The sequence below is a fragment of the Rhipicephalus microplus genome, chromosome 8, assembly GCF_043290135.1.
Source record: "Rhipicephalus microplus isolate Deutch F79 chromosome 8, USDA_Rmic, whole genome shotgun sequence".
In the NCBI taxonomy this organism is placed as follows: Eukaryota; Metazoa; Arthropoda; class Arachnida; order Ixodida; family Ixodidae; genus Rhipicephalus; species Rhipicephalus microplus.
The window spans coordinates 26589382-26602798 of NC_134707.1; the positions used below are offsets into that span (position 1 = coordinate 26589382).

Sequence of the window (13417 nt, forward strand, 5' to 3'; positions counted from 1 at the left end):
GTCACGATTATCATGTCACGATTATCACGACACGCGTATCACGATTATCAAACGGCCGCGAGCGAATCATGAAGGCCCTAATATACTCCAATGTAACGCTGACGCGCGCGCACGCTGGGCACAGTGACGCAACGTTACCAAAATGTGAGCACTCTACAGTCTGACGCCAGGCGCGACCAGCGTCCTTCATCGCATCCCGACTGCGACCGGCGCGAAATGTGACACGCTGCATTTTCCGCCGATGCGTTACCCAGACAACACTACGTCTTTATTTTTTCGGGACAAAGGGACGCCGGACGCACTGAAATGCGCATGCGTCAAAGCAATGCAGTGCGGCGCGCGCCTGCTAGAATACGGCAGGACCCGCGCCCGGCGTGGCAACACCGGCGTGACGCGACGAAATGATCGCCGGCGAACACGCGCACCGCGTCACGTTGAAATGTATTGGCACCTTCACTGTGGCATGTAGTCATGTTCACATGACACGCATCGCATGATTATCATGTTTGAACCAGTCACATACCTTTGTCATACATTGGTTTCACGTAATACCAAATTTGGTATAAGTGAAGCTAGCGAAACGGCCACCAGCGCATCATGAGCGTGGCATGCAGTCATGATGTTACATGACACGCATCTCATGTTTATCATGTTTGCACCAGTATCACACCTTCGTCATCCATTCACGTCCCGTAATACTAAATTTGGTATAAGTGAAGCTGGCGAAACGGCCACCAGCGCATCATGAGCGTGGCATGTAGTCATGATGTTACATGACACGCATCTCATGTTTATCATGTTTGCACCAGTATTTTACTTTCGTCATCCATTCACGAACTATAATACCAAATTTGGTACATGTGACACTAGCGAAACAGTCATAAGTGCATCATAAGCATCGCATGTAGTCATGTTGTTACATGACACGAATCTCATGTTTATCATGTTTGCGCCAGTATCATACTTTCTTCATCCATTCAAACTGTAATACCAAATTTGGTACATGTGACGCTAGCGAAACGGCCACAAGCACATCATGAGCGTCGCATGTAGTCATGTCGTTACATGACACGCATGTCATGAATTTTATGTTAGGGTCTGTCGCTTGTGTTCGCCTTGCAATCATGCCATACCATACCAGTTTTGCTACATGCCATGTCAATGAAACCTCCGCAAGAGCTGCAGGACCATGACATGTAATGACATTCATGACATACATGACATCATTTTCATGTTATGACTACTTAAATATGTTCTTTATACAGTGATGTTAAGCCACGCCAAGTTTGGTATTGATACCATTATTGGAACGGCCAGGAGAGCTAAAAGTCGTAGGCGGCTAGATAGATAGATAGATAGATAGATAGATAGATAGATAGATAGATAGATAGATAGATAGATAGATAGATAGATAGATAGATAGATAGATAGATAGATAGATAGATAGATAGATAGATAGATTTAAAAAAAAGTTTAAAACGATTCAGAGTACTCGGTACTTTAGTATAAGAGAGCTTAAAGCCGTCCCCAAAAAGATACGGTATGAGGGTTAATAATACGTGGGTAACAATTTAGAGTCAGGATACTCTACTAAGGGCCTCAAAGGCAACTCGCACACCACTGTCACTGGATGTATTTTATAAAATGGCAGATATATTTGGAGCTTAGTGTTTTTAATTGCTGACTATATCGTAGAAATCCGTGCTTGTGTTTCTGGTTTGAAATAACAAACTTGAGCGCTTAGGTGAATGACCTAGGAGATTCTGACACCACTGCTAAGCCCAACATAATGTTTTAGTCTGTAACAATGAACCTTTAACGCGTTGTATGCGTTGTATGCATACTACGAGAGACTAGAAAGTTTTCGGGTATATAAAGTGGCAGCAGCAAGTGGAGGACCGAGTTGACTGGAGTAACATGGGAGTGACCTTTGTCCTGCAGTTGGCCTAGTCAGGCTGCTGCTGCTGATGATGATGATGATGATTATGATGATTATAATGATGACGATGCATATTATGGACCAGTGGGGAGTTGTCGGATTCTCCAAATTTTTGTGCCACTCACCCGCGTATGATGGTTTGTAACGACGACATTACACGTTGGCAAGCCAGGACAATAACGTGGTTCGCCTCTAAACCTATTATTTCACATGCTCGTGCACACGCGAGTCGCTCAGCTTAGCGGAAGCAGCAGACATGTAAACGAAGAAATAAACAGTATGCGTGCTTTGCAAAAGTGTCGACTACTATTCTCACGCGTCTTTCACAATGCTTTCTTCGTGTTCAAGGCAATCTAGTTTAAATACCGTGACTTTTATTCACATGAAACAGCAAGACCTAATACTGAAGAAAAAATGAATAATAAGCTTTCATTACTCTTCGTGCGAAAACACAGTCAGCAAGTGTACTGTGGCAAATAGGGTGCTTGTATGGGTAACATTTTCTCTATACGCCCTCTCTTTTTCTAAAGAAAGTAATGACTACTTAACCACACTTCCCGCCGGCACACATGCAGAACGTGTAACTTCAAGTAGTCTGCTAGAATTGTGCTCATCTGGCGGCACGCTGCGTCGGAACACCTTGCTTCTAACGGAGCTGCAGCCGCAAGCTTCTTAAGGCAGATCAAGCAGTTACTGCTTAGTAAAACAGAAGGCTTTCTGTCGAAACTTCGACTCCAGTGGGAACCAATGTTGAAAAATTGTTCGTCTCTTCAAGCTTTTGTGTTCCCCTGAGCACCTCTGCCTTTTATGGTTAAAACGATAATAGCAAAACAGGGACGAGTTTGCGCAGAAACATTCCAGGTTTCGCGTCATTGACCTTTACTTAAAGCAGTACCCACACGAAAGTTTTCATTTCTTGTCTGTGGTCCTAGGCTCTGAAAGTCAAGCCTTCAAGAGCCTAGTAAATGTATTGATGAGCGTCATTGTGCCATGATAAACGCATTCACAGTATGTTTCTACAACCTAGCTTGGATTTACCCTGTAACCTGTCCTCGCAACAAGGTATGAGATATTTGTCAAGCGCCCGCGCAGGACATCGGGTCGTTTCCCAATATTCTCTTCGTTTCTGGCTCCGCTGCGACGTACCAACCACCATTAAGATTTTTTTGGTGCCTGATGTCCTCACAACTAGTCATACCTGTCGGTGAACTCACTAGGATTGAAACTATGGCCGGATGTCTTGCTAGTGTTGGTGGTAATAGTTGTGCCATGAAAAAAAATGCCCCTTAAATACAAAAATAAAGCTATATTATCAGCATTAGTTGAGCTCCACACTGGCTTGAAATCGCCTCGGTACAACATTTGTGAGGCTGAGATGGCTCACTTTCCAAAAATTCACGCAAGTGGCCCTTTAAGCTAAACTTTTTAGCACTTTGGTGACCTTGACAGCATCTTCATTTGCAGTTTCGTGGTGAGGTTAATTGCAAGGTCTCCGACCTCGCTAGGTACCGACTTGATCAGCAACGGGTAGAGTCTATCTAATCCCCAGGGTGAGTGGTAGTGGGTTTTGGGGTTCGTTTCCGTGACTGCCCTCTCAAGGACGTCGACGCATTCCTCGGGGTCCTCCCTGATCAGCATTCGCGTGAACTTGTCCATAGTTCTTATGGCCAAGTCAATTTCTTCTTCGCTGTAGTCCGAGATCACTTCTGGGTCTTGCTTCTGCAACTCTCGCATCAACTGGTCTTTGGGAACGTTGTACATTGCGACGATTGAAGTCCTTTGTATGTGAAAGAAAGGAAGGAATAAGTATTTGTGAGGGAGAGTGGAAAAAGCATGGAAACTATAACCTGACTTGTTGCTACCATTGTTCATTGAAGCAGAATGCAGATATCTTGGGATTAAGCACTGCACCCTTCAGAAAAGTTCTGCTTATCCTTTCGATAGTTTCATATCTCTCCGTAAGTACCTTACGAAAATATGCGGCAGATGTATGACTCTTATAAACAGTTCACATTGAAACGTAAAAAATTGTTCCACTGGCACAACTAGTATTTCAGCAGGAACTGATTTTTTAAAGAATATATATTGTTCATGGTTGTAAAAAACCACCTGTCGTGGCGGCCTAATGATTATGGGGCTAGAATAAAGACCCAAAGCTCGTGGAACCAAACTCCAGCCACGGCGGCTTAATGGCGACAGAAGCAACGTGTGCCATGGGATCAGATTAGGGTGTGCGATAAAGAATTGCAGGTATCAAAATTTTTAAAAACGTCTACTCCGACGTTTCTTTTAATCATATCGTAGATATGGGACATTAAAGAACTAAATTGCTGCATTAAAAGTCTATTAAACTTGGATAGCTTTTTTGACAGTTATTTACCATTTCTGGTGTAAAATTATGCTCCAATACCAAATTTACCCCAAAACAACTGTTTGCTTCAAACACCAACCATCAATTTATATTTTCAACAGGCTTTTCATGAATAACATGAAAGTCGGAGGCCAGTGCTCGAGAACATATGCTTGAAAAATAAATTAATAACTTGTCACTCGCTTCCCTATTGTGCCAACAAATGAGTTCTGCCTGTGCCTGCGAGACGATGATTGTGCTCACCTGTAAGCTGAAGGCTCCACGGTGACTACGTCTACGCCCCTAATGTGACATTCTCGGCGGAAAGCGTCCATCATGGAGACAACTGCGTGTTTAGTCATGCAATATGGGGCCACCATGGGAACCGTGAAATGACCTGCAAGAGAGAGTTCATGTAGAAGGATCATTAAAAAGTGGCGTATGATGTCTAGAGTATGTTTACATGAGTTATACTTTGTAGCATGTAATCCACATTGCAGGCACGTAACAAGAATTTTTTTCGGAACGTGAGGGCACCACCTTAATTTCGATAGGAGCACCCTCTTAATATCGCCATTTTTTCTCTCTGACATGGCGAAAAAAAAACTTCTGTAGAGGGAGGGGTTTAATGCAACCTCTTGGCAACGCCTCAGTACCACAGGATACACAGCTGTTGATTTATTACCCCAACCTTCTTCTTTAGTATTAGTTATGTGCTATTTAATGGATATAAGATTACTTGGAAGCTTACGGTCTCGATTTTTTTGTTACTGTAATGTATTTGTTTGTGTAATGCATGTGCATTTTCAAGCGACTGAGAGTCTCTAATGCGAATAAAAATGCAAACATGGTCTTCTTGACATGTAGTTGGATATTCGGGCAACTAATGATAATAGTATAACTATTACTATTAACACCGCATACATTCATTAGTGGCTGTTTATGTCAATGACAGACAGGCATATATGTTTCATTGCTGATTCATTGAAGCATTCGTATTTTACCTAACGCCATATGTTCTAGGCAAAACCAACTGAAGTTTTATGCACAACAGAGCTCATAGCTGCATTTTATAACTGTAGAGTACGACCTAGAGTGAAAAACCTATATGGCCTATGAGCAAAAAGTATACTGGGGATCGGTAGACATTTCAAAAAGCCAGGTCGAGAACCCACCATAGTATGAGGGAAGAGGCTCCGACACTCGATATACCCGAAACTCACTTCGATACAGCGTCTTAAACAGCTTGCCCATACATCAGGTTAGCGACATTGGTTTCATGTTGTACAAATTAAGTGATTTTGAAGGTGCCTTCACTATCGGTGCTTTCCTAATTGTAATGAAATGTTTTCGTCATAAACTGAAAGCACGAAACCTCGTCCGAAAATTCTTCTTCTCGTAGGCGGGATCCGTCAGTGGCATTTTTTGTTCTCTATGCAATAATCACACTAAACTGGCTCCGCTCGCAATCCTACATTCGGTCTAAGCTGATATATGTAACGTGAGAGCACAGGCCTTTGCCTCTGCTCTCCTTACTTTCCACTAAATACTACCTAATCAATGCACAAAGTATGATACATTGGCCATTACAGGGTATCAGTATCAAACCCTCCTAATAAGTCGATACTCTTAGCGCAAGCTACGCGTTATCAACAGTGTTTCTGCACGTTTTATTGTGAGTTACCTCCAAATTCACAGAAATGACAAGAATTTTAAAGTAAAAAAAGTTACTTGCAAACCTAAAGGGCTGGCGACCGTCACAACACGGCCATGACACTTTTTTAGCAGGGGTAGGCACTTTTTGATGACCCGCAAAGCACCAAGAACGTTGACGTCGAAAACTTTGGCCACTGTTTCCGTGGTCAGCCATTCGAGGAGGCCGCCGGCTCCTATTCCAGCGTTGGCGACCACCGACCACAGCACTGCAGTGGAAAGACACATGACGCGATTCAGAACAATGATCGAAAAAAAAAAGCATTTTTCTCAAAGTGTTGAGTAAGTGCTATATTTTTGTTGCTTCGAGTGCGGGTGACATGCATTTCAATTTGTCTATGTTATTGCGATGTTTGTAATTAGGTACTGATTACAATTATGCTATAATTGTGATGAAACCATATGTATTAACTACACAAACTCCGTGACATAGTAAGGAAGTCGTTGCAAGTTAGCGTTTCTCGTCTGTCTAATCTCGTCCACATCATACTTTTAGCTCTTCAACCACGCCAGTAATGATATGATTACACAGATATAAAAGTCAGCCCGTATGGTTGCCTGTACCAAACAAACCACCTGCAGAAAATACGTGTTCACTAGGCAGCTGAAATAAACTGCCAAATGAACGCACAGTGTTATGCACGTGGATAAAATTCTTCTAGCCACCGCAGTTCTGGCTACAACATTGAGCGTCCGCTTCCAGTGAAGTAAGCTGTAGGTACGGGGTTCGACTCACAATGCAAACCGGCAAGCCAGGGGTCTTTCCCGAAAAGTTCAGGAGAGCACCAACCCGGTGGTTGCCCATCTGTAAATCTGGCCCCATTGGGTTCTGTAAAAACAACTGCATACACCTGAACCCCCCCAGCCTCGGCGAAATGGTCAAACATCCACCTCTGCTTTGACCGAAAGAATCATTGTCGCCAAAAACCTACTGGTAAAACTGGTACAAGCGCACTTCGGGTCTGTTGCTCGGTGAAACGAAGCATATAATGGCATGGGGGGGGGGGGGTCACCCGCATTTCGGGAAATCGGTGGCACGAAACCACCGGATTCTAAAATATGGTTATCTTTTTTTTTGATGAAAAAGGAAAAATACGATACAGCACTGCATACAAGCATTTCAGCGGGCATTCAACCATTACCAGCACTCTTGAACTCTATTAGTAATGTTCTAGTCTTCCTGCTGACAGTTTTCGCATGCAACGTGCGCAATCAGCGTGCGCTTTTGTTGTCTGCAACTTACGAGGAAAGTTTTTCGTCTGGTGTGTCCACTGCATCAAAAATGTGAGCAACCCGGCCTTATAAATGTGCGAGCCTCACGGCTGTCTACGTGTTACACACTCCAATTGCAAGGTGTTTCCGCAATTTGGTCCGTGCATGGAATCAAAATCAACACGTTAGCCAAGCATCAACTGTTTTTCAATATTTCTCGTGGAGGCACTGTAAACACGAAATGACTCAGCTCCTTGTTTACAGCTGCGAAGTTTCTCTTATGTCTCTATTCATCGCAGAAATATTTCGTCGTCGAATTAGCTGTCACGAGAATTGCGAACGAGCGAGTCAACCACAAGTCTCGGAATGGCGTAATATTACTAGAAAGTCTGCAATATATTCACGAACAATTGGGCACAGCTAGAACCTGATTCAAGGAGACGCCGGCTGAATGTATAGTGTTCTGTTTGTTGTTGTTCCCGCTGCTTAGTTTAGTGGCTGCTAGCCTGTGCTTTCCTCTCTCAGTTTACCGCTAACAGCAACGTAAAAGTGATGCCAGCAGATGCAAAACCACAGACAATTACGTCATGAAAAGACAAGCAGGAAGGTGACAGCGAAAGTAGGGCTATATAACTTTTCTTACTTTATATAATATCATATAGACTTACTTGATATCATATGGCATGCTGTGATCGAGCCTTATATGGCCACATGTGACTTCACATATGGACCAATCGCGCTATATTTTGCCCAATTTAGATCCGTGTATAGCGCATATTTCATACATAATCATGTATGCTCACTTATTTACTGAGGTATAGCCGCATATAATTTTATATACGTTTCATACACGACATCTGCGTTATGGGTTTACCAGATTGGTATCCTACGCTCCTAACAGCAATAATATTTGGGGTTTTACGGCCAAAAAAACATCACATGGTCTTGAGCGACACCGTAGTGGAGGGCTCTGGAAATTTTGAGCTCCGTGTCTTCTTTGCGTGCACCAACATCAGAGTATGCGGGCCTCTAGAAGTTCACCACCACCTAAGTGCGACCGCGACTGAGAAATTGAACCCGCGGCAATAATACCATACACTCTTGAGCATCATTTTTCTCAACCTGTAGATATAACTGCTACGGCCATATTTGAACACTATTGTGTCACACGTCTGCTATGTTGGTCGCAGTGCCCACCTTCAAATGGAGACTAAACGCTAGCAATCTACGTTGGTTGAATTTGTAACACGTTAGAAAACCGAGCAAGACGACACTTAACAGAGCTCTGAACTACGGCGTCTCTCATAATCAAATCACGATTCTGCTATGTACAATACCAACGAACAGTATTATGCATTCCATTGTCCTGTTTCCCATTTGCAGTGTGAGTGGTTTTAAATCTCCATGTGCCATATATCTTCATATTTATATTCTCCATGTATAAGGCCAGGTCAGGGCTCCTCTCGACCCACTAGAAAAAAACCGGGGACATTCGGCGGTAGTGGGACTCGAAGAGATGCACTTCGGGCGCCGGCGGTGAAAGTTCTATGAAAACTTGTGAGATGTGATATTTTGTGGCAACATCATGACATTTGTTAGGTATAGGAGATGCAGACTGACAAAAAATTACGAATGAAATGATTTCGAGGAGATTTTTCGAAGTCCTACGTTTCGAAATTTTCTCAGTTATTACAAAAGTGACCCCCCCCCCCCAAAAAAAAAAACAGCTCGGTACATTACGAAAATTCAGCTGTATACACAGAAATGAGTCAAAGAACCTTGGTAACAATGACAAAAGTGGAAATGTTTATTCGACGTAAGTCGAATAAACCGGCAAGTAGTGTGCTTATAGTGTATGCATACCAAATGAATCCCGTAAATATTGGGTTAATTGTTCTCACTACCCATATGTGGCAATTAGAACGCATATGAAATGAAAGTGAGTGCACGAAAAATCACTCTTTGTGTTGGCGTGATTGAAAGGTAGCGCGTTCGAATCTCAACAACGAAAAGAGCCACTTTGCGTCCGCTCTGCTTTCCCTTATTGTCTGTCACGCTCATCCCCTTTAAAAAATTCTGGAATTATCACGAAGGCCGGTCCCCCGGCCGAAACTTGAAAACGTTGTATTTTCCAAGGTATAGCTTATCTTTAGTCGAATATATATATATATATATATATATATATATATATATATATATATATATATATATATATATATATATTCAAATCTCCACCACTTCCCACTCATGGTCACACAGGGAGTTCACAGGACTCACCTCGGCTTCCAAGATGCTCCTTCACTCTATCCAAGGCGTCGTCAACTTGTTTCTGATCTGTCACATCTAGCTGCAACACAGTTACGTTGGGACAAAGCTTAAGCTGTTCCGCTCCATCACTTTTGGAGCTAAGGCATCCAGCGAAGACCAGGAATCCTCTACGCGACAGTCGCTTCGCAAGCCGGTGGCCGAAACCCGTGTCACAGCCTGCGGAAAGCGACAAATCAATCATTCAATCGACCCTTCTGGCATTCGTGAAGAACGTTCCACCACACCCGTTTCTATACGAGGATATTATTTTGAAGATGGCAACGGGACCCTGGGTGAAATGTACACCTCAATATTACATACACTACCAGCTGTCCAAATATATTATAACCTGCGCTTCCGCACATGCTGTGGGATGCCCTGCACAGCACAGACACACTAACGCCACGACCCTTTCGTCGAAGCTCCATGAGGCTCAGTGGAGCCCCGCTCTTTGCGACCAGACCTGGGCGACCCAGCACGCCCGTGAGGCAGCGTCGAGGCAAGCCCTTGACGTCCCCTCATGGGAGACTTAGGCCCGGTCACCCAAACCTGCTGGTTTCTTATAATAAAGTTTATTCCTCCTCCTCCTATATAACAACTAACGCAAGTAAGTCAATTGAATAAATACGCCGAACAACAATTCGACGCCAGTACATGACCTCAAATGTTGAGTTTAGGATCGGCGTCAGAAATCACAGGTGACAAACAAAAAGAAAAACCTGAATGGAACATCGGAATCTCGTTTTCATTATCGGCTCGACTAGTAAGGCAGAGCTCGTGCCGATGGTATGCGGTGCATTGGTTTTGCAGTCGGGTTTTTTGCATAGTATGGACGGCTTTCATAGTAGGGACGGCTTTCAGCTTTCCCATAGTAGAGTACCGAGTACTCTGAATCGTTAACCGCTTTTTCTCAACACACAACATGCAACAGACAAGTTCGTTTCGCGTCCTATCTAACTATCCGCCTTCACATTTCAGTTTTTTTCCAGCGCTTCTGTAAATTGTCCGCCTGGGGTGATCGCGTTAATGTGTCTTTCAAAGATGATGTTTTACGAACCACTTTGTGAATGAAGAAAATACGAGAAGAAATAAGGAGTTATTGTAATACTGGAGATGTCAGCCACACATATTACGTTCCCTTCAGGGACGCAGCAATAGACGTTTTTGTCAGGGAGGGAGAGGGGACCTCATCCTCCCACTTAACCCTTCCTCCTGGCAAAAACGTCTCTAGATGTCGGTGCAATTATTGATAGAAACAAAAGATGACTGCGAAGTAAACTAAATACTGACAGTATTCATCAAAATTTTCATACTTATTTCAACATGTTGTGTCCACTTTTTTTTTCAATGGGCTACTCAAATTGTTGAAATGAAAATTGATAGCACGCACGATTTTTGTAATGACTTTGAAGGAGCGCGTACTTGAACCAGTCGTGTTTAATTTTTCACCTTCTTTTTTGTTAGCGAGAGTAACATTTCTTCGTGAAAAGCAAGTACGTTGGACGGGATTTTGGATAAAAGAGATACGTTGGACGGGAGGGGGCACGACCCACCTCTAAAACCTGCTATGGACCCTCTTTTTCTCGCCTTAGCTAAAACAAAGATGTGCATAACACACACACACACACACACACACACACACACACACACACACACACACACACACACACACACACACACACACACGCACACGCACACACACACACACACATGATTGAGATCTAACAGATAACTTGCAGTGGGCAGGAACCGAACCTGCGATCTTTGAATAACGCGTCAGATCACGTTACTCAAAGCTCGCAAGTTCAGTTCCTGCCCAGGGCAAGTTATCTTCTTACTCACTTTTCTTTCTTCACATTTACATCACCATTCAGTATAATAACTTCCCCTATACTTTCCGTGACATTCTTATCTGTTAGGTCTCAGTAATATTGTGTCAGAAAAACGAGCCCTTAAGTACACACTTCTTTTCATATATAAATATATATATATATATATATATATATATATATATATATATATATATGGGTGTGGGTGGGTGTGTACACACATAACGCATGCAGAAGAGGCATCCTATACTTGCCGGTGATCAGCACAGCCTTTCCTTCGCCGTGCACCTGAGTAACAAAAGCACTCGAAACAAGTCCCGCCAGTCGGTAGGAAATCCAAAGTGCAAGCCACACCGAACCAACGATAACCGATAGCTGTCGCAGGGGTGTCAGGTAGCTCCACAGGTTCCACAACAAGAACAGGAAGGCGAAGAAACACGTCCAAGACGTCCTCATTGTTGCCTCGCTGTAGAGCTGCTTCCCGTATAAGAAACGAACGTGAAAATCGCAAATCACTCACTACGTGAGTTTACTCCCGGTGAATCCTTGGCAGAGTGACGTTCGCGTACGCTTCAAATCATAGCCGGGTGACAACGCTGGCGAGACTGACGGACCGCGGCTGCTGATACGCAGTCGTTGCCGGCTGTCCAGGCGTTGGCACGCACGCACACACACACATATACGCATAGAAAGGCATTCACTTTGCCTCACGAGTCTGGCGGCAGCGTCGCTATTTCCGGGTAAAACTATGTTCCCAGCTGCTTTCCATCAAAATCCGGAGGTCGGCTGCTCTGTTTTTCCTTCTTTGGAAGAGGGCGCCACGACTGAAGCGGACGCCTTATCGAAGCTGTTAGACGTGGAACGTCCTCTGCAAAAGACCCGGTGGCAGCCCCTATATAGCGCCGAGAGTGTCGCTAGATGAGGTATGGAGCGGCTGTCGATACAGCTGGCTATCTCTTTCGCAAGGACCGAGAGAGGGATGTCAGTCGGGGAAGGAGGTCGCCTGGAAACAAGACCTTTGAAGCAAGACGACCTCCGCCATCGGAGATGGCACATAGAGAAAAGAAGTTCGCTGACAAAGGGCTCTCCCCTGACCACACGAAAATAGAAAAAAAAGAAATACGTTCTCGGAGGGTGGAATTGCACAACGGCGAGCAAGTAGAAGTGAATGGACTGTTTGCAGAAGAAATGCAAGCAGTACCGCAGGCGGCCAATCGCTCTGCCAACCATTATTAACTCGGTTGTCCTTGCCACTGACAGCCAATGAGGCGTTTGCTGGGATCTTGCGTAACACTTGAGCGCTCATATTTGAGATGAATGTTGGTACGTATAGTGAGAATGCGACGATGAGCTGCGTGTCTTCGTGCAGGATAGAAAGGGAAGAAACAAATCGGATTTAAACCGGGAAACTTACGAGAAGGCCTTCGCACAAGACTCTTTTGTTTCATGGTTGAATGCCTGACCCTAATAAAGAAAACGCAGCGCGAGCCTTCCGCCTCGTTCACGTGCAGAACGAGCCAGGAAGCATAATTACATTTCATCCATATTAGGGCCTCTGTGATGGGTGGTATTGACGTGAAATACAGGAAACTCATTTAGAATTCAGCTTCTTGCCGTGATTTTGATTGATTTTAAGCGTATTTGCAAAAGAAAGTTTGATCTCTGTTAAGTAAACTAGGCGTGCAGTTTTTGTTTTAAAATCATTTTTATTTCAGGTTGCAAAGTATAAAGTTTAGCACGTCAAATTGCTTCTGCACGTATTAAGATTGTCCGGCATGGTGGGTCAGTGGCTGCGATGTTCGGCTGCTGACCCGAAGGTCACAATTTCTGTCCCGGCAGCGGTGGTCTCATTTCAAAGTAGGCAAATCGGTAGAGGCCAGTGTAATGGGCTGTGTCAGCGTTCGTTAAAGAACATCAAATGGTCGATGTTTCTCGAAGGCAGCACTAATTATGATATCCAATTCGTCTCCAATTATCATATCTTGGTTTTGGGACTTAAGCCGCAGGTATTACCACATAAACATTCTCTTGTCCGCAACGAGTATTACCACGTAAACATTCTCTTGT

At 43.9% G+C, this 13417-nt stretch overlaps 1 protein-coding gene across 1 annotated transcript; it reads right to left on the bottom strand.

The window, feature by feature from the left end:
* Positions 1–3225: 3225 nt before the first annotated feature.
* On the bottom strand, positions 3226–12195 carry LOC119164303 (retinol dehydrogenase 7). Its single transcript, XM_037416466.2, has 5 exons — positions 11605–12195; positions 9492–9698; positions 6029–6211; positions 4554–4686; positions 3226–3716 (listed from the first exon to the last, which is right to left on the bottom strand). The coding sequence occupies exons 1-5, from the start codon at positions 11804–11806 to the stop codon at positions 3365–3367; spliced, it is 1077 nt and encodes a 358-aa protein (XP_037272363.2). The 5' UTR covers positions 11807–12195; the 3' UTR covers positions 3226–3364.
* Positions 12196–13417: the final 1222 nt, after the last annotated feature.